At 49.3% G+C, this 25131-nt stretch overlaps 1 protein-coding gene across 1 annotated transcript; it reads right to left on the bottom strand.

The window, feature by feature from the left end:
- Positions 1 to 6921: 6921 nt before the first annotated feature.
- Positions 6922 to 24762, bottom strand: ABCG8 (ATP binding cassette subfamily G member 8). The gene is given in 15 exon segments (XM_032653115.1): positions 6922 to 7237; positions 7323 to 7450; positions 8426 to 8487; positions 8489 to 8691; positions 9352 to 9428; positions 9857 to 10056; positions 10953 to 11042; positions 11131 to 11293; positions 13550 to 13819; positions 13910 to 14042; positions 14508 to 14682; positions 14684 to 14732; positions 18257 to 18407; positions 20004 to 20105; positions 24700 to 24762. Coding segments are annotated over 15 exon segments (2004 nt in total). The 3' UTR covers positions 6922 to 7099.
- Between the last annotated feature and the right edge of the window lie 369 nt (positions 24763 to 25131).

Below are 25131 nucleotides of genomic sequence, written 5' to 3'. Positions count from 1 at the left end.
ATTGGAGGGCTTAAAATGCCAATTTCAATCCTTTACCTGTTGACCAAGGGCCTGCAAACTACAGCCTCGGGCCAAGTCCAGCATGCTCCCTGTTTTCATAAATAATGTTTCACTGGGACAGAGCCACACCACCCATACTTCAGAGTTGTCTGTGGTGCCTTCACACTACGACAGCCAACTTGGGTATTTGCGACAGACTATATGGCCTGCAAAGGAAATATTTACTATCTCACCCTTAATGGGAAAAACTTGCAACCCCTGCCTTTTTTTTTTAAATTGAAATATAGTTGATTTACAATATTGTGTTAGTTTTTGGTGTACAGCAAAGTGATTCATTTATATATTTTAAGGTTATTTTCTGTTATAGGTTATTACAAGATATTGCATATAGTTTTCTGTGCTGTACAGTAAATCCTTGTTGCTTATCTATTTTATGTGTAGTAGTTTGTATCTGCTAATCCCCTACTCCTCATTTATACCCCCTCCCCTTCCCCTTTGGTAACCATAAATTTTTCTATGTCTGTGAGTCTTTCTGTTTTGTATATAGGTTCATTTGTATTATTTTTTAGATTCCACGTGTAAGTGATATCATGTAATGTTTGTCTTTCTCTGTCTGACTTACTTGGCTTAGTATGATATTCTCTAGGTCCATCTGGGCTGCTGCAAATGTTACCAGAGTGGGACCCCCTCCTGAGGCCCGAGAGTGTGCTCTCGTATAACACTAGGAAGTGAATTGTCAGAGGTGACACACGGACTGACAAAGCAAAAGACTTTATTGAGAAGGGCCGCCTGGGTGAAGAACAGCAGGGTAAGGAAACCCAGGAGAACTGCTCTGCCATGTGACTTGCAGTCTCAGGTTTTATGGTAATGGGGTTAGTTTCTGGGTTGTTTCTAGCCAATCATCTTCCTCATGCCCATATGTGGTCTGACTCAAGGTCCTTCCTGGTGGCATGTGCATCTCTCAGCCAAGATGGATTGCATTGTGAGGGTTTCTAGGAATTTGGCAGGACATATTATGGACTGGCATCTCCTCCCTCCTGTTCGCCTCTCCTGAATTCTCCTGGTTAGCTTTTGGTGGCAGCACCGAGTTCTTTATCAGGACCTTCTGTTGTGAGACAACTCATAGAGCAGTTATTATTGTGCCTGGCCAAGGTGGGTGGTTTCAGTCAACAGTTTCCTAACACAAATGGCAATATTTCATTCTTTTTTTATGGCTGAGTAATATTCTGTTGTGTATACATATACACCACATATTCTTAAACCAGTCGTCTGTTGATGGGCACTTGGGTTATTTCCATGTCTTGACTATTGTAAATAGTGCTGCTATGAATGTTGGAGTGGATGTATCTTTTCAAATTAGAGTTTTTATCTTTTCTGGGTATATGCCCAGGAGTGGGATTGCTGGATTAAAATAAGCTCTATTTTTAGTTTTTTGAGAAACCTCCATACTGTTTTCCATAGCGGCTGCACTGATTTACATCCCCACCAACAGTGCAGGAGGGTTCCCTTTTTAGCACATCCACTTCAGCATCTATTATTTGTAGACTTTTTGATAATAGCCATTCTGACTGGTGTGAGGTGCTGCCTCATTGTAGTTTTGCTATGAATTTTTCTAAAAATTAGCGACGTTGAGCATATTTTCATGTGCCTGTTGACCAAGGGTCTGAAAACTACAGCCTCAGGCCAAATCCAGCATGCTCCTGTTTTCGTAAATAATGTCCATTATTTACGAAATAAATAACTATTTGCCCATTTTTTTGATTGGGTTTCTTGTTGTTGTCGTTGAGTTGTATGAGCTGATTGTATATTTGGATATTAACACATTGTCAGTTGCATCATTTGCAAATATTCTCTCCCATTCTGTAGGTTGTCTTTTCATTCTATTGATGGTTTCCTTTGTTGTGCAAAAGATTGGGTCCCATTGGTTTATTTTTCTTTTTATTTCTTTTGCCTTGAGAGACTGATCTAAGAAAATACTGCTATGATTTATGTCCAAGGATGTTTTTCCTATGTTCTCTTCACAACCCCTGTTTGTGGTAATTACACAGAAGCAGATCTCTACCCTTCTAATGCAGGGAGGGCTCACTGAACTGTGTGCACACCTCTAGAACAGTGGTTCTTCTCCTTGGCCTCACATGCCCTGAGGAGCATTTTTTTTAAAAACAGACCAGTGGAACCAGTCTCTGGGGGTGGGTCCATACTGGCATCTGTTAAAGCTCCAAGGTAGAGAGCCACTGCTCTAGGGAAAAAAGAGAGGGAGGCATCTGTTAAAGCTCCAAGGTAGAGAACCACTGCTCTAGGGAAAAAAGAGAGGGAGGCATCTGTTAAAGCTCCAAGGTAGAGAACCACTGCTCTAGGGAAAAAAGAGAGGGAGGGAGGAAGAGAGGGAGAGGCAAAGAAAGAAAGGAAGAAAAGACTGAATGGTTCTAACACTCATGACGTCACATGATGTACCTCAGTGGCTGTCAACCCTCACTTCACTCTGGAATCACTGGAGAGTTAAAGAAAAAACCCAGTCTTCCTCCTTCTCCATTCTCCATTCAGGCCTAAAGCCACTAGCTGACCACACTGTGGTTGGGAGTGGCTGTGGGGTGTGAGTTGGGGTGGGAGAACTGTGGTGGGCCAGAGTAGGATGAGAAGGACACCTCTGCAGACTTAGGGACAACTTGATTTGGGAGTTAGGGCCTTAGGAAGGTGTCCACACAGAGGAAGACATGCAGTGGAGTTGGGAGATTGGTTATGTATTGGAGGTTAATTAAATGAGTGAAAATATTAAGGCTAGTGGAAGCCAGGTTTCTTACAATTGGAGGAGGGAGTTATAATTGCAAAAAGGGACAAAAACTAGACTCAACTCTGTGGTGGTAGATTGGAATTGGATGTATCAATGTGGGGAAAAAAATATATATAAAAATTTGGACAGATGTGTCTGTGTGTGTATGTACACACATACATACACATGTATACACATAAACATATATATGCATACATATAGTCCCTAGCTTTGTCCACTGAGAGGGCCTGGGAACAGTAATGCCCTAGTACCAATGAGCATACTTACCACTCAGATCTTGGCTTCTAAATACCATTTTCCACTGAAAAGAACCAGGATTCTTTAGAGAAATGTCTGCTTCCATGACGAGGGGTTGGGAAAGTACATGATGAGACTGAAACACTTTGTTGTGAAAGTGTTCAGAGAATGATGGGGACCTGTCAAAGGAGGCAGAAGCCAGCTTGAATGGGCTCCCATTGCCACATCAGGGGCAATCTGAACATCCAAGTTAATAATGATGGTAAAAGATTACAACCATTGAATAAACCAGGAAACCACAAGTTGATATTGATATAAATTTAAAAATGAATTAATGGAAAATGATGAATAGGCCATTTACACAGTTTCTAAATACCTGCCTACAAATGCTTATTAATTACCAAAGGAGGGGAAGTGGTTGACTGTGGTGAAGCCTGGCAACTACTCCTTTGATCAAGTGATCAAAGTGAACAACATCAGTTTGGGACAAATCGAAATCATGCGCCAGTGATAGGATGTAATGAGAAAAGCACATCTCTTCTGTGATATCCCTGCCAAAGGTGCGTGACCTGAAGTTAATCATGAAAATATATCAGACAAACCAAATCTAGATATATTCTACAAAATCTTCATGTGTCAAGGTCATGGGAGTTAAGGAAAGCTGATGATTATTCTAAACTAAAAGAGAACAAAGAGAATTGATGACTAGATCCAATGCTTGATCCTGATCTGGATCCTTTTGCTATGAAGGACATTGTCAGAACAGTGAGTCTTTTTTTTTTTTTTAATACATCTTGATTGGAGTATAATTGCTTCACAATACTGTGTTAGTTTCTGTTGTACAACAAAGTGAATCAGCCGTATGCATACATATATCCCCATATCCCCTCCCCCTTGAGCCTCCCTCTCACCCTCCCTCTCCCACCCCTCTAGGTCATTGCAAAGCACTGAGCTGATGTCCCTGTGCTGTCGCTGCTTCCCACTAGCCATTTTACATTTGGTAGTGTATATATGTCGATGCTATTCTCACTTTGCTCCAGCTTCCCCCTCCCCACCATGTCCTCAACTCTGTTCTCTATGTCTGTGTCTTTATTCCTGTCCTGCCCCTAGGTTCTTCAGAACCATTTTTTTTTAGATTCCATATATATGTGTTAGCATACGGTATTTGTTTTTCTCTTTCTGACTTACTTCACTCTGTATGACAGACTCTAGGTCCATCCACCTCACTACAAATAACTCCATTTCGTTTCTTTTTATGGCTAATAGTCCATTGTATATATGTGCCACATCTTCTTTATCCATTTGTCTGTCGATGGACACTTAGGTTGCTTCCATGTCCTATCATAAACAGTGTTGCAATGAACCTTGTGGTACATGACTCTTTTTGAATTATGGTTTTCTCAGGGTATATGCCCAGTAGTGGGATTGCTGGGTCATATGGTAGTTCTATTTTTAGTTTTTTAAGGAACTTCCATACTGTTCTCCATAGCGGCTGTACCAATTTACATTCCCACCAACAGTGCAAAAGGGTTCCCTTTTCTCCACACCCTCTCCAGGTGTGTGTTTGTAGATTTTTTGATGGTGGCCATTCTGACTGGTGTGAGGTGATACCTCACTGTAGTTTTTTTTTTCTTTTTTGTGGTACGCGGGCCTCTCACCGTCGCGGCATCTCCCGCTGCGGAACACAGGCTCCGGACGCGCAGGCTCAGCGGCCATGGCTCACGGGCCCAACGGCTCCACGGCACGCGGGATCCTCCCGGACCGGGGCACAAACCCGCGTCCCCTGCATTGGCAGGCGGACTCTCAACCACTGCGCCACCAGGGAAGCCCCCCCTTACTGTAGTTTTGATTTGCATTTCTCTAATAATTCATGATGTTGAGCATCGTTCCATGTGCTTCTTGGCCATCTGTATGTCTTCTTTGGTGAGATGTCTATTTAGGTCTTCAGCCCATTTTTTAACTGGGTTGTTTATTTTTTGATATTGAGCTCCATGAGCTGTTTGTATATTTTGGAGATTAATCCTTTGTTGTTTCATTTGCAAATATTTTCTCCCATTCTGAGGGTTGTCTTTTTGTCTCATTTATGGTTTCCTTTGCTGTGCAAAAGTTTTACGTTTCATTAGGTCCCATTTGTTTATTTTTGTTTTTATTTTCATTACTCTAGGAGGTGGGTCAAAAAAGATCTTGCTGTGGTTTATGTCAAAGAGTGTTTTTCCTATGTTTTCCTCTAAGAGTTTTACAGTGTCTGATCTTACATTTAGGTCTTTCATCCATTTGGAGTTTATTTTTGTGTATGCTGTTAGGGAGTGTTCTAATTTCATTCTTTTACATGTAGCTGTCCAGTTTTCCCAGCACCACTTACTGAAGAGGCTGTCTTTTTTCCATTGTATGTTCTTGCCTCCTTTGTCATAAATTAGGTGACTATATATGTGTGCGTTTATCTCTGGGCTTTCTATCCTGAACCATTGATCTATATTTCTGTTTTTGTGCCGGTACTATACTGTCTTGATTACTGTAGCTTTGTAGTATAGTTTGAAGTCAGGGAGCCTGATTCCTCCAGCTCTGTTTTTCTTTTTCAAGATTGCTTTGGCACTGTAACACTCCACATGTGTCACTTTTACATCACCACCATCCAAAGGGCAGACATCATTCAAGACTCACAATAGCCAAAATAGCCAAAGTAAGTGAGTCTTGAATGATGTCTGCCCTTTGGATGGTGGCGATATAAAAGTGACACATGTGCAGTGTTACAGTTTCACCACATGAATATCCCGAGTTTGATGGTTGTATTGTATAAGGGAAGTGTGCTAGCACTGCTCTTCAAGTCTGAATGTATATTCAAATCTCCTGGGGATCTTTTTAAAATGCAGATTCTGATTCAGTGGGTCTCAGTGGGGCCTGAGATTCTGTCAGTCTAACTAGCTCCCAGGCGACACCCATGCTGCTGGCCCAGCGACCGCACTCAAAGTAGCAAGGGCCTAGGAAACCCATGGAGAGCATTCACTCTTTGCCTCTTAAACATCCACCTTCCCCCTTCTTTTGGTTCCAGACTCTGGTTTTCCTTTGGGGATCATTCCCTGCCTGCTTTCTGTGCACCTGTTTTGGGTCAGCTTGTCCTCAAGGCTCAGGCATGAAGCATGTGACCTGGGCCTGCTCCATCCCATACTGAGCCACCGTGGAAGGTTCCAGGTTGGTTCTGAGACAGCCAGGGCCAGTGAGATGCAACTGTAAGAGTCCTGGCTGAGCTGGCACAGTGTCTATAAACCTCTTCATCTTCTGGAGCCTTCCTTGGCTTCCAAGCCTCACAGTGGCTCAGACTTGCCTTCTGCCCACTAACTCCTAAAGGCCTCGAAGGCCTTTCTGACCCCACATGACTCCACCACATAGTAGCCCTGTGACCTTACTTAGCAAACAGTTACTCTGTGCCTCTCTTTCTTCATCTATAAAACAGGATACTGTCCACCACAAAGGGTTGTTTTAACAGAGAAATTAATGACGTGATCCAAATAAAGTGTTTTGCCCTGAACCTGGTGTGGAGCAATTGCTCAGTAAATATTTAATCGTTCAGTTTGGCTTTTGGAGCCCATTACCTCACCCAAAAAGACATACCTCGCTGGTATGTTTTAGGTCCTTTTCTGTACTGAGAATGGCTCAACAGAGTTTGAGGACCCTGGAAGATGAAGCCAAATATTCCACTAACTATTATGTTTTTGTTTCCGCATAGCCTAACTACTCGATTCATACCTAATTTGCTCCTGTCTTGTATTAGTTGCCTATGCAAATACATATCAAAAGGAAATAAATTAGCGACACTGTAGGTGTCCCCAAGTATGGTTTTCACATTCCCAGTAAATCGCAAGCTCTGGCCGGGGATCAGAAATATCTTTCGACTGTCTTTATTCTACTGCCATCCTGTGGCCAGCCTGTGTCACTGCAGCACTGTGGACAGGATGTAGCTGAGCTTTGTGTTCTCACGGTCCTCCTTGTGCCTGGGAAGGGTCTCCTTGGGAGGGAGTGCAGTGGAAGGGCCTTCTCGAGTCCCCCACCGGCGGGCAGGAGTCTGGGCATGAATCACCAGTCCTGACTTGACTTCTGTTTGATGAACTTTAAGGACATATAGTACAGGACCATGAAGCCACCACTGATGCCTATGATGAAGAGGTAGATGGCGTAGAGAGGGTATGAGCCCAGGCCCATGGCGTTGAGGATCTGGGGACAGAGACATCAGTGAGCTCGTTAAGAACATGCTCCGACGGCTGCCATCTCTTTAGCGTCCAAAGCCTTGGCTCCTTACCATGTCTCCCGGGATAGGGATGGTGATGTTGCCAGCTGCCAGGTGATACGTGTGCCCACCAAACTGGATCTGCATCAGCCCTTCAAAACACCATCGGAGGAAGGACATCTTGGAAATCCACGCGGGCACTGGAGGCGGTGAGAGTCACATTACTCACACAGTCTAATCATCTGCTCCCTGGGAAGTGAGCCTGGAGAGTGGCCATGGTGGCTCTGACCCAAGGACAGCAAGTCCCCTGAGGGAGCAAGGAGGGGTGGGGGTGAGAACAAAAGGGTGAACGGGCAGAGGGGAAGCTCGGGACATGGACTGGGGCAGAGGGACCTAGTGGCTGCAGGATCACCACACGTTTGACCCATAATAACCCCAGAGAGTAATTTCATCAGGTGTCCAGCATGTGCTCAGCTTCACATAGCTTACGGACTGGGGAGACTCAGCAGCCCCAAGCCAGAGATTACTGAGTCTGTACCCTGACCCTGCGGAGGCATCACGGTTCAGGGAGGAGGAGGAAGGAACGAACCCTGATCGCACAGGACAGGAAAGGCCTGTGGATGGTAGCGGGTGGCGTTCCTATAGAGGAGGGATGCACAGGCTCCATCGTGACAGCATGGAGTGTCTTGGGGGCTTCAGACGAGCTGGATGAGGCAGCAGCGAATGAGCAGCCCCAGGAACACTTGAGGAAAGCAGTGGCTGGATCTGCACCTTAGGAAGTTCGTGCTGCATGGATGAGGGTTGAGAGGGGACATGGAGGAACCAGGGTCACAGATACCGGCCTATCACAGTGGCCCACGATGGGCTGATAGGGGCCAGGGTTGGGGGGTAAGGCAAGAGGACACTTCAGAAAGACACAGGAGGCAGAAGTGACTTGGCTCACCGGTGGCGTGGAGGGTGAGGGAGAGTCAAGGGTGGGCCCTGGGTGTCAGCCGGGCTGCATGAGAAGGTGCCATCTGCACCACGCCCCACTCCCCCTGTGTAGAGCCACTCCCTTGGCATCTGCTCCCAGAAGTTGGACCTAAGGGTTGAGCTCTCATCTCCAGGGGAAAGCAGGCCAATCCAGCCACGGAAGGCCTCAAAAAGCTTGACCAGGTGAGGGGAGCGGGCCTCACCTGTCCACAGGTTGTCCAAGCTTATCATGAAGCCCCCAGTGAGGTAGAAGGAGTTGTAGAGCGTTGCCGAAGAAGGAGGACATGTGGAAGGTGGGGAACAGGGCGGCGGTGACCAGGGCCATGGTTCTGCAGCAGAAGACCACCAGCCACACCAGCAGGAAGTGCAGCAGGAAGGGCTCGGGGCCCGGGCGCAGGTTGGCCAGCCAGTAGGTAGGCATCCCATAGATGATGATATAGATACAGTGCTCGGGAAGCTCCCCTAGGATCTGCGAAGGACAGACCTTGCAAGGATGTGGAGCCAATGCCTTCATCTGCTACTGTTCTTTAAATGTTCAAAAGCAGCAGTCCCCAGTGACACCAACCTTCCCTCCTGGTGGTTTGATCGGGGTTGCAGCACGGTGGGCGTTGGTGTGTGGGACTCTCAAGCATGAGCTCACTGCTGGCTTTCCCCTGCAGATGTCATGTGCTCCCTCTGGGGCAGTTCAGAGCTCCTAAGACCTGGTTTCAAGTCCCCACCCTGCCTGCCCAGACCTGGTAGCTGTGTGGCCTTGAGACAGCCACATAACCTCTCTGAGCCTCCGCTTCCTTGAAATGAGGACAGTCACACCTGCTTGACCCACTTCCCAGGGACATGGTGAGACTGGAGAGGTGAAGTATGCTAGGTGTTTCCCACCTCTTCTTTGTTAGGTTTCTGATGACCAGAAAAACGTCATTCCTGGTCCATAGTCCTGGCCTTGTAGTAAATGTTTAAACAATATCAAGTCTCTGAAACTCCCCAGAGCAACGTGGCATTTGTAACCACAGATGATGCATGGCCCCACAGTTCAGCAAAACGCTTCCCTGTAACTTCTGTACAACGTGGAGCAGCTTTTTCTGCTCCTCCTCCTACCCAGGGTGGCCACTCACTCTCAGGCCTGACCAGTCACCTTGGCAAAGAAATACGGCTCCGCAGTGTACAGCCCATCTTCTAGTTCATAGTAAAGCAGCGCCCTCTCCGAGTGACCTTAGAAAGGGGAGAAAAGGAGAATGAAAAAGTGAAATTAATTTACAGTGTCTCTGTTTCTGAGTCTCTCTTAGTACAATTAAAAATAGTTTTATTGCCTCAATGTCATGTATTTTTTTTAAAAAACAGGCAATTTTAGATCCTAATTTAGATGTTTGTAATTCTGTGAGTTCTGCATTGCTGTCAGTATAACTCCTGCTAGGACAGGAATGCCTCAGACTCCTTGGTAATTTGTTCTCATTTGCATACTAATACTAATGTTCGAACTTGAAAAACAACCATCATCTTTTATTTCACAGTCAAAGTGAAATTATTCAGTAAACCCGTCTTCTCCAGGAGCTCAGAGGAACTCAGGCCGGCCCTGGACCAGTTCATTGCATGGCCGATGCTGCTCCACATGTGGGTCATGGAGAGCAGGCCACACTCACATTTGGCAATGACATCCAGGATCACGTTGAAAGGGACGAGAGCTCCGATCATGAACAAGACGGCCACCGTGTCCATGAAGGAGAGCTTGACGGCTCCATGGCCGTAGTAGAGGAACCCGATGATCAGGGACATCAAGCAGGCCGCTGCCCCGTGGATGAGGAGGGCTGGCAGGTCTCGGAAGTCGTTGGAAATCTGACGACTTAAAAAACAGAATCAAGATGTGCCAAGGGACAATAGGCACCAGCACTGTGACCTTGGCAATGTCCTTGAATCTCTGTAAGGCTCATTTTTCTCCTCTGTACGATGGGGAGGGCAGCGCCCACCTCACAGTTTCTGTGAGGGATCAAACGAGAAAATCGATGAATGCATCTGTCTCACAGTAGGTACTCAGTCAATGATTATGACTTTTATCACCACTGTATCACCTTGCTATTTTATTTAAAGAGTTATCCTGAGGAAATAACCAATCAAGAGCGTAAAGGTGTATGTACAAGGATGTTTGTCATAGAGTTACTTGTAATAGCAAATGACTGAAGGTAATCTGACCATCAATATGGACTTAATGGGTAAATGAATTATGGCTAGATTTGGAAACCCTGAGGAAGACCTAACCAGATGAGAGGCAGAGGAGCTATTCTAAGGCTGGGGGGGGGGGGGGGGAAGGTTATGGAACAACACGTATGATCCCATTTATGTATTAAAATGGTTATGTGCATGGAAACATCTTAGACTCACACCAAACACTCAGGTCTGGTTTTCTCTGAGGGCCGGTGGATCAAGGAACCTTCCCTTTCTACTTGAGGGTCTCCTGTATCAACTGAATTTTTCATAGTCATTCTGGGTGATTTCTACGAGCATCTGGCTATCAAGGAAATTTTGATTTTGTTTAAAATAATCAAAGTAAGAGGAATGCTCTGTAGCACATGGAGGGCTGGTGCTGGGTTTTTTCAAATGATTCTGCCTCTTCAAATTCAAATTCCTCTTTCAAATTCACTTTAGATCCAAAGGGCTTAATTTGATACAACAAAGACTTTTGGGGAGTGTGTGTGTGTGTGTGTGTGTGTGTGTGTGTGTGTGTGTGTGTGATGAAATGGCAATTATCGGATCAGCGTGTCAAACTGCTGTAGGGGGCCAGGCAGCTTAGTGGGAGGCTGTAAGGGGTTGGTGTCCCTCGGGGAAGCCGGGCTGTCAGGAGACAGAGAGTGTCATGGGGGCTTGGGGGCGGCCACCTTTTGCAGGGCGCTCTACACGCAGGGCCACCTGGCTGCCTTACCTCTGCACGTAAGTGCCCACACCCTGCTCCCTTGACTCCACTGTCCACAGAAAGTCATCGAAGCCACGTATTCTTTCTTGAAACAAGGCTGCAAGGGACTGAGCCTTCTCCCTGGTGGCCACTTCCTGCTCCTGGCTTCACCTGTCGATGCTGGTCAAGTCCACTGTAAGCAGAGGGCGACCCGGGCCCCGCAGGTGCTCACAGCCCATGACACTGGTCAGCCCCCGGGGCCCCCGGGACATGATCCCCACCTTCTGAGAGTGGACCATGAAGTGACGATCAGAGCAGAGAGAGGCAGAGAGATGCCCAGGACTGTCCCCGATGTCTACAGAGAGCCTTCCTCGGGAGAAGGGCCAGTGAACACTGGCACTGGTCCCACCAAGCAGGCTTATTATGGGGACATCCCCAGGACAGAGAAGGAGGCTTTGGGCTTTTGGAGCCCAAGGCCACAGCACAGTTATGCCCTGGCTCTAACTCCAGCCATCCAAGAAGCCTGTGATGAGGACTCAGCCTCCCGGGCGTGCCCACCACGGGGAGAAGGCGGGCCGGCCACGGGATGCTGAGGAGTCTGGCTCCCGGCAGCTCTAGTTCTCAATGTGAATTAGTCATTTTGGCTTCCCAAGCAGCCTGCCCAAAAGGGAAGAATGTTTTGGCTGGAGGGTGCCAGGGTCTGGCCAGATATTAAGTATAATTCTCAGTGCCCCGGGAGGAGGGAGCCAGCACGACCAGCTGGAGAACAGGCTGGGCCGCACGCACCTCCATGTCACCCCCACTGGCAGCACCTGGTAGCCCCAGACCACAGCCCTCCTCTCCCGGGGCCCCTGAAATGCCAGAAGGGCACACCCGCCAGTCACAGCCAGGGCCTTCCTAGGCCTCTCCTCCCTCCATCCCTCCCTTGGGCAGGGGATGCCTCTTAACCTCTCTGCCCCTTCCCTCCTCCCATTTTCATGACACATCTCAAGGCGGGATAACGTCTCGGAGAGGCCTTGTAAACCATGAAAGGTCCCTTCAGTGTGCGGGGCCCTAGCTTCAAACGCCAGATTCTCTGCCAGACCGTGCGGCCCGGATCCGTGAGGGCCATCTGCCCCGGGGTTTGTGGGCAAGAGCTCCCCCCGCCACCCAAAAATGATAATAATATAAAATTAAGAAAAAGAAAATTTGTTTTTTCAGATCTAGGCACCTGACTTCTGGCAACTTCTCTCTAGGGCTACAGCATATTGTTCCCAATGGCCAGGCTGGCAGGTGCCCTCTACCCCCTTATCTGGGGGTGACCGGCCAGAGGATGACACACTGGCAGGAAGCCAAACTGGCACGTGGGCACAGAGAGGGAGGGTGACCTCTAGGTGAGTTCACACAGTGGCAGTGAGTGCAGAGGGCGAGGGCTGGTGGGCCAGAGAGAGTGGCCTGTCCTCCTAGGGGAGAGTTGGAGGGTAGATGCCGGGAGGAAGGTGTGGGCAGTAGGGCCTGGAGTCTGGGAGGGGCTGGGCTGGGAGGTGGGAGGCCCAGTTCTGCCACCTGACTATAAGGACTCCAGTTTTCTCATCTATAAGGACGAAGATGACCGTGGCCTGGCAGGGCTGTGAGGGTCAAAGGGACACCCTCTGGTGCTTGGCACCTGTGGGCACAGTGTCTGCCCTCAAAGAGCTGGTCCTTGTCATCATGTTTACCGGGGAGGCCCTTGCTACACCAGGCCATCCTGGGAGGAAGGCTGGGCTCCAGGTGACCTATGTTTGGGACAAGCCACAGCTGCTGCTTCCCCAGCCCTGGTACAACCACGCAGCCTGTCCAGCAGCCACAGCATTCCTCAGCACTCAGGATCCAGGCACCTGCTTTCAGGGTGGGCACCTGGAAAGGCAACTGTCCCCACAAGAATTGAGGGCCATACGCTGAGGCCTCAGGACCCCAAGCAGAAAGGCATCTCTGGTGCTGACCGCAATTTTCATACCTAGAGATTCATTGGCCAAGACCACCAAAAAGCCCTGAGCTGGCCTGGGCCCTGGGTCCCCCTCCACCACCCAGAGCCTCTGGGCTCCCTGCCTTTGTGGGGGAACCAGGGCACGGCTTTGAGATTTCCTGGTGGTTTCCGACCTCTAATATCCCGTTTCCCTACAGAATCTGAATGAAGACCACAGTTCCAGAAATGGATCCAAACTCTCTTGGATTATATCTCCTCCGGTTTGGAGCTCTCAGAAGGTTCTTATCTGTCATGCACACAAGGGTGGCTATGTCAGAAGCTGCTTTCTTCAGGCCCCCATTCCTAGCATTTGATGCTTGGCAAACTGAAGCCTGTAATACACCCCATCTGCCCCCCTGTCTCCATGCTCGGTCCTGTTCTCCTGAAGCTTCTGAGAGTTTCTCTCCTGGCGGGGTTCGGGGTGTAAGGGAGCCCTGTTCTTTGCCTCTGGCCTGGCTGGCTCACCATAGTAGTCGGCAGGGTTGCTGTAGCGGGGACAGGGGTGGCCGGCTGCCGTGAAATACTGGACCATGTGCTGGGCTGCCCCCAAGTAGAGGGTGGTGCCAGACGTCATCAGGAGGACCAAATCAAACAGCGTGAAGATATCGGAGCGAGGCTGGTGGATGGAGATGAGCACCAGCCTGTTGCCTTTGGCCAGCCTGGACAGGGTTTTCACCAGGTTGTGGGCCGTGAAGCTGTCGAGCCCAGAGGTGGGTTCATCCAGGATGAGAATTCCTTCCCAACAAAGAGAAGCCTGGTTAAGGCGCAGGGCTCCGGCTGGACCGGATTAAGCCAGGCGGGCGGTGCAGGCCCCTCCTGCCTCACCTGGGTTCCACAGCAGCTGCACTGCGATGCTGACTCTGCGCCGCTCGCCCCCGGACACGCCCCGCACGTAGGAGTTGCCCGTGAGCGTGTTGGCGCATTGGCGCAGCCGCAGCTCCGCGATCACGTAGTCCACCTGGGAGGCAGGGGCCTGCGGATTTAGGAGGGCTGCGCCGGCCTGCTCGCAGCCTGGCCTGTGGCGACCCACAGTGGAAAGACGCCTGGGTTTACGGCGCCAGCCTTCATTTCCCCGATTCAACGTTTGTTCCCTGATTCTTTCCACACATCCAGAGCAGCTCCCACGTGCCGAGCACGGTACCACTTACTGGGAACGTGGCCATGCCCTGGCTTTCTGCCCGCACGGAGAACCGGAAAACAAGTGAGCAAATATTCATTACACATTTGGGGCTGAGATGGGACTTTAAAGGAAAACGGGGGATGGAGGGGCAGGGCTGAGCGCACGGTGGACGTTTTCGGACGGACAGATGGTGAGCTGGGTTGCTCAAACTTGACCTGTGGCCGGACCCTGAGGCAGGAAGTGAGGGACGGGGAGGGGAAGGGTGTTTTGGCTCTTTGGGGATCACTGGGGTCTGTTAGTTACCCTTTTGTCACGCTGGGCCTGGGAGAAGTCTCTGGGCAGGCGCAGCTGGGCAACAAAAGCCAGGGTCTCGCGGACGGTCAAGTTGGGGAGCAGCTGATCGTGCTGGCGCACGTGGGCCACGCACTTCCTGACCAGCTGGGGTGTGCTGTGCTGCCCGTTGATCCAGATTTGGCCCACCGTGGCCTCGCCCGGTGATCACATCCAGCAAAGAGGCTCTCCCACAGCCTGAGAAGCCACCAGGAGTATCCCTGAGAGCGGAGCTTCTGCGGGGGCCAGCCTGGAAGCCACTGCTGCCTGTGCGCTCTCCAGACTGCTCTGTCCTTGCAGATGTAACCAGCCCTCAGGGAAGGTGGCACAGCTCTCAGACCTGCCTGGGGCAGCCAACTTGAGCATCCTGGGGGATGCGGGGTGTTCAGGCCACGTCGGCCTGTGGCTGCATGACAGAAGGCTGGAGTCCTAGTTGCCGCATGACTGCCTATGCCTGGAGCGATGCCCCCCCCCCACTCCAAGCAAGGCTGGTGTTAATTGCACTGGGAAGCTTAACTATTTTTGCCTGGCAAACATGCCGGCAACATTTCATCATTCAAACATCATTTGGCTCAGAAGCTGGCATTGTGGGAAGAACTAATTTTGGAGAATTAATAGGGTGTCTTTTAAAAATGCAAAATTGGAACGTATTTTCAGGAAGGGAGAAAAACAGAGAAGTAATAAATGCGGAAATGATTTTAAAACTACAGTGTGCATATGGGTTCTGAATTTCTCTACACCCTCTGCACTCATTTTTCTCAGTAGTACTTTCCACTCTTAAAAAAAAAAAGGATCCATGACACGCAAATTAACACCATCCACTTTTGAATGACATAGCGATTGCTATCAATTTGGGGAAGTAAGTGTCAGATTGGATCAGCTTCCATGAGATTTCATGAGACTCTTTCTTTGGCAGCCATTTGAACTGTAAATGCAAATAGGGTTCAGGCTCTGAGAAGGCCTTCTTGCAAAGGTGCTGGGAATAGCTCAGTCCAATTCCCCCAGGTGGGGTTTTGGTTTCCTTATTGCAAACTCCTTTTGGAGGGTGAATTTTTCAAGTAGTTTTAAACAGGGAAAACTCCAATACACAGTGTAACAGCGCTTCCTTACCACAAGTCCAGGCCTTCCGCAGGCAGCCCCCTGCCCCCAGTGCAACAAACAAAGTTCCAGAGGCCTTCCCGGTGATCCGGCTGCTTACCTACCGGAGGTTCTCAGGGTGGAAGGGGACCTGTACACTGCCTCCTGGGTGTACCTCATTCAAGGTCCCTGAGAACTTAGGTGGCACAAAATAGCCAGGAGAGAAACCAGAGGGGAGGGCTCTGGCCCTGCTCCCGGCTCAGCCTCGGACATTGTAGGATCCAGGCTCTGAGAGCGCAGGGGACTTTGCTAACATTTACAGGGACCTTGGGATTCCCAGTCAGGGAGCAGGGTGACTACATTTCCTAAACAAAACCGTGGGAGGTGTGGGCAGCCTTTCCAGGGGAGGTTGCCAAGTATATTTGGGGAGATCCTCCGTGAACCAGGAGAAAACACCCACAGGCATTCAAGACCCTTATAAAATGGCTGGAATCTCCAAATCAGTAAATTAATTCACCTTTGGCACTACTGCTGATTCTATAGAAGAAGCTAAAATGCCTGGGGGGGGCTGTTTTAATTAATTTCACTTTACTGTTATAATTTTGGTGAGCGGAGTATAGATCACAGGTGGTGTAATTGGTAAACCTTTCTAAGAAATCATTTAAATAATTTCAGCCAAGTAAACCTGCAGCTAAACAACACTGAGCCTAGAGTCGGAAGTTCTGGCGATGCTCAGTGTGATTCCCGCTTGGCCTCTCCCGACTTCCCTTCTCTTCAGCCGCAAATCAGGGTTGCTAACAGCTGCAGGACTGTGTGTGGCCAGGATTAACAATCAGGACTCTCAGCTTTGTGGAAGTGCCTGGTGAGGCCCATATGCCTCCTCGACTCTCAGTTCGTGAGAAAAAGCAGGTATAACCAGAAAAGCCACCAGGTGTTACAGACAAAAACAAAATTGGCCTGTGAAGTTTCCACATTTTTCTTGTTTAGATCCGAATTGCAGGGGCAGGACCAGAAGTTGGCAGGACTTGATTTGTGGGAGTTGTTTCAGTTACAAAGTGCATTTGCACACATCGTCGCATTTGATCTTCGGTTAGACAATAAACAGAACTTTTCCGCATCAGAAGACTAGATACTAAAATGTTCAAAAAGTTGAGTAATCTCTACTTCTGGAAATGATTAATTGAAAGGTATAAAGTGCTCCCTCTAACACTGTGTAAGGGAGAAATGCCTTGATCTGTGTTTAAAAAGAAAGAAAGAAAGAAACAGCAAACCCCAAATGGAGTCACGTGTCCTAAGCCCCACACCACCGGACTGAGACTTAATACCTAACTTAATTACAGTTTCAATCTCTCCCGGGAGTGGAATCTTAAACCAGCCCATCTGACATTACCTGGTAAGCACTGATAGACCCCTACTGTCCCCCAAAGGAAGGTGACCTTGCCTAAAACAATCAGCCCTTTGCTAGAATAACTTCCTTGTCCTCCCTCCTTCTGCCTATAAAAGTCTTTCATTTTGTACAGCTCTCCAGAGCTACTTTCTGTCTGCCAGTTGGATTGCTGCCCAATTCATGACTCGTTGAATAAAGTCAGTAAGATCTTTAAAATTTAATCAGTTGGATTTGTTTCACCATCTGAGAACCAGGAGACCAGAGTTCTAGTTCTTGCTCTGCATTAAATGTATGTCCTTAGACATCATTCCTTTTTTCTAAACTTTGGTCTTCTCATCTGTCAGATGAAGGGGGAGTGGTATGGGGTAGAAAGATACTCTAGCAATATTGAGAACTAGGTAGTTTGAAAACCCTCCTCTAAAGATGCTTCCAGGCTGGTCAGGAGAAAGAAAGATAGAATATAGTGGAAGGGAATGAACTCTGTTCTCCAAGCCCCCTTCCAGTTCTGGCATTCTACACTTTTAAGTTTGGCCTGCAGAAGTGACTTTTTTTTTTTTTTTCGGTACACAGGCCTCTCACTGTTGTGGCCTCTCCTGCTGCGGAGCACAGGCTCCGGACGCGCAGGCTCAGCGGCCATGGCTCACGGGCCTAGCTGCTCCGCGGCATGTGGGATCTTCCCGGACCGGGGCACGAACCCGTGTCCCCTGAATCGGCAGGCGGACTCTCAACCACTGCGCCACCAGGGAAGCCCAGAAGTGACTTTTTGAAGCACTCTAAAAATCTGGATCTTTGCAGATGGTTGAAGGTTGAGCTAAGACTTGGGGTATCTGAGAAGTGAATTGTGGCAGGGGCTGTGCCTACCCACTGTTTGACCAAAACAGGAATCTGATTCAGGGGGAGCAATCAATGAGTACTTCCTGTGGTGGAGGAGTACCCTGGAAAGAATATTCAATTCCAAAGGTGCATGATGCTTTTGGAAAGGCCTTACCTTGATATTAATGAAGGACCAAAACTCTGACTGTAGCTGTAAGAGGCCCACTCATGATTCATAAGGGCAGTGACTGCCTGAGAGCAAGTAAATGGAGGAGCTGAGATTTGAACCCAGCTGTCAGACCCAGAACTTGTGCTCTTATCACTCTGCTATATTATTCTGCTGGTCAGCAAAGCGTTCTGTAAAGAGCATCTGTTTGTTTGAGGGACCACTCTGCATCCCAGGAGAGAGAGAACCCATTGCCCAGCTATTTGCCCTTATTGGTACCTGAGCTCCCTATGACGGCCAGCATCTGTCCACTCCTCACTTTGAAGCTCAGATTCTGAATGCCTAGCTCACAACAGTCCTTGTGAGATGTCCAGGGCATCCTGAAGTGAGACAGCTGCTTAAACCAAGGCACCTGGGAGGCTATGTCCACCTGTGGGGAGACATGAAAAGGTTCCTCAGAGAGCTTCAATTCTGTTCAGCTCCCTCCAGGAGACATCCTCCTGCTGATACAAAACAGGACTGAGGGGTCCCCCACTCAGGTTCTACCAAACATGGAGGTGGACCCCACCATGCTGGGAACCTGAAGCTGCCATTTCCAAGTCTGAAGAGAAGACTTGGGAAGCATGTGTAATAGCAGAACAGAAATAAATACAAACATGGAGGGACTTCCTTGGTGGCCCAGTGGTTAAGAATCCTCCTGCCAGTGCAGGGGACATGGGTTCGATCCCTGGTCCAGGAAGATCCCACATGCCGCAGAGCAGCAAATCCCGTGAGCCACAACTACTGAGCCTGCATTCTAGAGCCCACAAGCCACAACTACTGAAGCCTGCACACCTAGAGCCCATGCGCTGCAACGAGAAAAGCCACCGCAGTGAGAAGCCCGCGCACCACAACAAAGAGTAGCCCCTGCTCGCCGCAACTAGAGAAAGCCCGCGTGCAGCAACGAAGACCCAATGCAGCCTAAAAAGAAAAATACACAACATAAAAAAATTAAAAAAAAAACACAATGTGGAGCCAAACAATGTTTTTATTTAATAGTAATTTACTAATAACTTACCGGGCATTTACTGTGTGCAAGGCATTGTATTCATCTGCTTATTATATCCATTATCATTCAGTCCTCATTGCAAACCTACTCTAACGTATGTACTGTTATAATCCCTGTTTACAGATGAGGCTCAGAGCAGTGAAGTAGCTTGCTCAAGTTCACACAGCTAGTAAGTGGCAGAGCAGAGAAAGGTTATGGTGGGGCTTGTCAGCTTGTTCTAACTCACTTCCCCAGGAAGCCAGACTTGGGCCTCTGAGGTTTACCATCCCAGGTCTCAGCATGTTCTGCCTGGGCCGCCTCGTATCTGGCCCTGGGGAGGCGTGGGAAATACGGGTCCTAGAATCTGACCAGGAGATTCCTGACAGCCTCTCAAAGGGCAGCAGTCCTTGCACTTTGATATTTTATTAGCTCCAGGGAAGTACATTTTACAAAAAGAAAAAAAATATATATATATACACACACACACACACACACACATATGTGTATATATATGTGTGTAAAACTGATGAGATCTGAATAAAGTCTGTAGTTTGGTTAATCGTATTATATCATGGTTAATTTCTTAGTTTTGATCACTGTGCTATGGGTAAGCAAGATGTTAAAATTAGGGGAGGGTGGGCAAAGTGTATATGGGAACTCTGCACTATTTTTGCAACTTTTTCAAAAGTCTAAAATTATTTCAAAATATAAAGTTAAAAATGAGTTTTAGAGATTTTTTTCCCATGGGTTCACATGGTTGGCTTTATGTTTTAACAAAGGTCTCATTCTCTTTTTCATGTCTGTCAACCTCCAGCTCCAATATGTGTAGTGGACGGACGCCTCCGTGGTGCTTGTAGCCAAAACGTGAGGTATCACTGTGGCCTGGACTCCGTCCTTAGGGCAGAGGACCCCCAGCTGGGTTCACCCTTCCCTTCCACTTGGGGAATTGTTTGGCCCTCCCTGCCTGCTCCTCCCACCTGCACTCAGGTGTGCCTCTACCTGGTAGCTGAGATCTCGGACCTCCAAGGTATTGGACTGGCCACTGGAGGTGAAGTACAGGCTGTTGTCACTTTCAGAGGAGAACACGCTGTCCTGGAGGCCCTGCCGGGAGACATGACAGGTGAGGGGCTCCTTCAGAAGGAGGAGGACATAGGAGAAAACAGAGAGAGGAGACCCAGAGAGGTGAGAGCAGGAGCTAGCGTGGGTGAGATCCCGAGTGGACAAGAGATGGATTTGCAGGAGGAACCCAAGGGCTCTGAGAAAACAGGAGCATCCATGAGGGCAGGGCTCCGCTTCCCTGCAGAGAGAGCTTTGGGGCTTCCCTCCAGCACAGCCTCTGGCCCCAGAGAAGCTCAACCACAGGCTGCTGGAAGCTGAACGCAGATCTCTCTTGGAAGAGACCCAGACCCTGGACTGGAGAGAGCTTTGTGAGCCTCTGTGCTCAGAGAAGACCTGGGCTGGGGGCTGGCCTTTAACTTTCTCTTCCCTGCATCTGGCTTAGTATCTCCTGACGCCAAACAGACTTTCCATACCCAGCATGTGAGAGGAAGACCGCTGTCAACAAGCTAGTGCTCATTACTTGTGAAGACACTACCATTAGAGGACTTGCATCTTATCTTGGTAAGGATTTTTCACAACAAAGCTCTTCAAAATGCTGTTGGGAGATTTTAGAGGAGGTCCCTGTCATCACCATCGTTGTCATCCTCCTCCTCTTCACCATCTTGTTGCTGTTTTTGGAGTGCTGCTTTATTTGAATGTACATCAAACAAATCAGTGCTTCATGGTATCAGCTGATAGCTTCGAATGATATTAACCATCGGCAGATCTGAGTTCCTTCTGTTTTATCAATTCAATCATTTAAATCACTGAGGCTCAAGCCAGGAAGAACCTGCCTCATAAGATTTCTGTTATTTTTTTTTAACATATTCAATTTTTCTTTCATTGCAGTAGTGCAGGGGAAAGTACACATTCATTAATAAGTTCCTGTTGACAACAAGTCCCTGTTGATTCCGATCTCCCCTCAGAGCCGCCATTCCCCCCACTGATGTGTTCCTTCAACCAATAAATCAAGCATCCAACAAATACCTATGGGGGCCCACATCATGCTTTAGTCTTGAGTTTGGGGTGTGACTGTGAAAAGGACAGTCTTTGAGAAGCTTAGATTTCAGTGGATGAGACAGGTGATGAGGATGGAGCAAGACAGGCAGACGTAGAGGCAGGCTGACCTTGAGCACCCAATCAGGCTATATTTTCACTGTCTCCACAGCGTCCGTGTGTGCTTTATGTGGAAACAACATGGCTTGTGACTTCTGTGAAAATAACATCCAGCAGTCTTTGTCACAGCATCCCTGCAATGTTGGAGGTAAAATGTCTTTAAAAAGGACATTGAGACCAATGGAAGTGGAGGGAAGTAAATCCGGGGGACAGTCTGCTGCAGGCTCACTGTGAGTACCCCCAGAGTTCTGGGAGAGTGTGGAAACAGCAGACCATAGCTACTTACCTTGTTTAATGTTTAAACTAGTACAGTAAAGATCATATATTATATAGAAAAACATAGGAAAGATCAACAGCTAAGTCAGCAGAAGGACTGTTTTTGGGGTATAGGAAGGGTTACAGGAGTGTAAGGTCCATGGTGGGTAGGGGGAGTGGATGGGCTTCAAAGCTATTGGTAATTTGTGATGGGTATGGGAGTTCACCATTCTTGTTTTTGTTTTTTGGCTGTACATGAGCCTCTCACTGTTGTGGCCTCTCCCGTTGCGGAGCACAGGCTCCGGATGCGCAGGCTCAGCGGCCATGGCTCACAGGTCCAGCCGCTCTGCGGCATGTGGGATCTTCCCGGACCGGGGCACGAACCTGTGTCCCCTGCATCGGCAGGCGGACTCTCAATCACTGCGCCACCAGGGAAGCCCTAGTTCACCATTCTTTAAACTGCTTTGTCTGAAATATTTCAAAATACGTTGTCAAGTTGAGAGAGTGTGTCCGTGAGGAGAAGTCCAGAGTTCTGCTCTCACCTCGACCCCCAGCTGCAGGAGGCGAGAGGGTCACGCCCTCAGAGATGGAGAATGAAGCTGGTGGAGAGGTCATGGGCAGCTCTGGATTCCAGCGGGTCGGCCCTGCAGCCCTGCCCCTCAGTCACCACCTGCACAACAGGCATTCCCACTGCCTAGTTTTCCTATTGTATTTGGTTAAACCATCAGAAAGTCTGTCCATTGCTGAGAGACTCATTTGGGCTAACATGCATCCTGCTTGTTTGTTCTTAAAAGGTAAATATCTGCAGGAGGAACATTAGTCAACTGTAGAAGGTATGAGTTAGCTCAGAATTTGCTTCTGCAACAAACAGCTGGGCCAGAATCTCCCCAGGTTAGATTTGGAGGTGGAGGTGCTGCTGAGAAAGGAGGGCTGGACACTTTGGAGTCTGGAGCCGTGTGTGGCGGTGACCTTAAGCCTAGAGGCTTCCACTCTCCAGGTGGGAGCTTGGAGGAGGTGGAGGGTGCTGGGGCCTTAGGGAAAGAGGTGTCAGATGGGAAGACAGATGAAAGGAAGGAGAGAGGTGCATGCTCCCTGCTCCTGGGCTAAGTCGGCAGGCGCAGGCCAGCCAGGGCCCCCAGTCACCGTCAAGGGCCTGTGCCATCCAGAGCTGTGTAGACGGCTCAACTTTCAGAAGAAGAGAATTCATGGCTAGGCTGGGGACCACCTCTGTTCCATTTTGAAATATTTTCCTTGGCTCCCAGGAAGGATTTGTTAGAGGCTTCCTGAGGTTTTGACAAACTCTCTGTATTTTTCAAATGCTTAAATATCTGTTCAGCTGACATCTTAATCAGTATGACTGTCAGAACATCACTTGAATTTCTGACAGGTGACACCCAAAAAAACAAAAGCAGGTTTATTTGTAGGTAACCAGCTCGGCTGCTGCTGGGCTACATTGTAATTTCTCCTTGTATTAACTTCTGATCAGATTCCTGAGTCAGAAGTATAGAGGAGAAGGAAACTTGGGGAGCGCAGAACCCAAGTTCCTCGCTCTACGATGAGGAACCCGTGCCCTGGAAAAGTAGTGTCATACTGCGGACTCTACACTGAGGCCTGGGTCCCTCTTGTCCTCCTCTAGCCAGGCTTTTGCCCACAGACTGAGGAGCCTGTAGGCCAGGGCACCTGCCACTCTGCATACCTACGACCCCAGAATTCCCTGTGCAGGTGGCCACAAGCCCACTCCCAGGGCTGCATGCACTTCGTCCCAGGCCTATCCTCCTGGGCACCCCAGGCCAGAGGGGCATTTGTTTGTGGAGGGTATGGATGGAATGCGGGTGGGCAGGATGGGGTGACCACGTAGGGGTGTGTGTAGTCATGTGTAGCGTTGGGTGTGGGCAGGTAAGGGAGACAGGCTGTGGCTTGGGCTGGAAGCCACAAATCCTAGAATTTTTCAATTTACACCTGGCCTTCCACATTGTGAAGAAGGTATGTCAAGCTAAGGGGATAAAAACTATTTTATTTAATAGCTTTTAACTTGACTGATAACTTTTAAATATCTAGACATAGGGTACATAGCCCTCAGCCTCTTGTTCCAGGCTCCATAAAGGTTAGGGGCAAACAGTCACTTGGCACCTTGAATAACGGGAGTGGAGAAAAGGCAATTGGAAATGGCAGGGCCTACACACACTCCTGGATGTCAGATTCGGGCAGTTCTTTGCATCCCAAGCGGTGGTGGCTGAATTGTCAGACCTTCTAGAAGTGTCCCCAAAGCCATGGGGCACTTTGTCTCCTGTTCAGGCTGAGAGCAAGCACTGCAGTCACGGCTCCTAGGAATCCTTTCCTGTCAGGAGTCGGCCCTGTGGGGTATTCCCAGAGCACAGCTGGTCACCTGCTGTGGCTGCAGAGCTGACTGGGAGTGGTGGGTTCCTGAGCCCTGGCTGAAGTCAGGTCCTAGCCACTCAAGGCCAGTCCAGGTGGCCTGTGGCCCTTCCTGTGGTGTGGAGCCCTCAGCCCTTCATGTCTTTCTGTCCCCACCCCTCAGCCCACTCATAGCCAGAGAAGACAGATGGGACAGTGGCATGAGGTGGGCGTGGAGGGTGGGCATCTGCTTCCTTTCTGTCTTCTGATTTCACTTCTTGCTTCAAACCCCACCCACATCCTGACTTCAGTCAAAGGGCATTTTTCAGGCAAACATTTCTCGTGTAAAATGATGGCGGAGACCCTGTACCTCTTGGCCCCCTCGTGTCGTGTATTCCTTCCAGCTCTCTCTGGGATCTTACGACCACCTGCTGTATTTGGAGCATAACTTCTGATGTTCCCACAGAGTCCTCTGCCATCCTGTCTCATCAGTTTGCTGCCACTGAGGCTCTGATCTTGACAGCCACACGGACAGAGGAGACACTGCAACATCCCCAGGAGGTGTGAGTGCATTTCCGTGATGGAGCCTCATTTGGAAAGCAGCCAGATCAGCTCAGGTCGCAAACAAGAACATCATTTCCCTGTAGGAGCACGTCTTAGGACAGGAAGTGACCTCAGACGCCCCCCACCAACCCCTGGCCCCTGAGTCCGCTCCCCTCAGCCCTCTGATGCCCAGGAACTGGAGTCCTGCTGTCACGTCCTCGCTCTGCTTGTGGTCCTGCTGGTGATTTAGGACCGAAAGTTCCTGAGGGAGAGAAAGGTCCAATGCGCCCCTCTCCCACCAGGACTGTGGTGACTCCCCATCACTCACCGAGTCATTCTGGGGAGCAGCCCTGTCCCCCAGCCCTGTCTCCTGTGGAGCCTCCTCAGCCATGGGGCCCAGTGGTGTCTGCGCCTGTCTCTGCAGCTTCCTTTGGACTTAACCACTGCCGGCCAGGGCCAACGTTCTCTGTCTCCCAGAGCTAGGCAACCTCTGGTCTGGCTCCCAGCATTCCTCTCTGGTCAGCCCTGCCACAAACACGGGCTGTGTGCTCTGCCCGCTGCCGAGATAACACGCAGACACACTCTGGCTAAAGGTACATCAGATAATGGCATCCACGGCCAAACCCCAGGCCTGCCACTGGGAAGGCCTGAGGAGGGGCTCCAGGGCCAGGTGAGGGGCAGGCGGGACTGTCTGTCTCTGGCTCCTCGGCTGAGGCCGCCCCAGGGAGGGTCAGGCGAGAAAATTCCCCTGTCTCTGCGG

Source organism: Phocoena sinus, chromosome 13, assembly GCF_008692025.1.
Source record: "Phocoena sinus isolate mPhoSin1 chromosome 13, mPhoSin1.pri, whole genome shotgun sequence".
In the NCBI taxonomy this organism is placed as follows: Eukaryota; Metazoa; Chordata; class Mammalia; order Artiodactyla; family Phocoenidae; genus Phocoena; species Phocoena sinus.
This window is presented reverse-complemented; position numbering and strand designations above follow the sequence as displayed.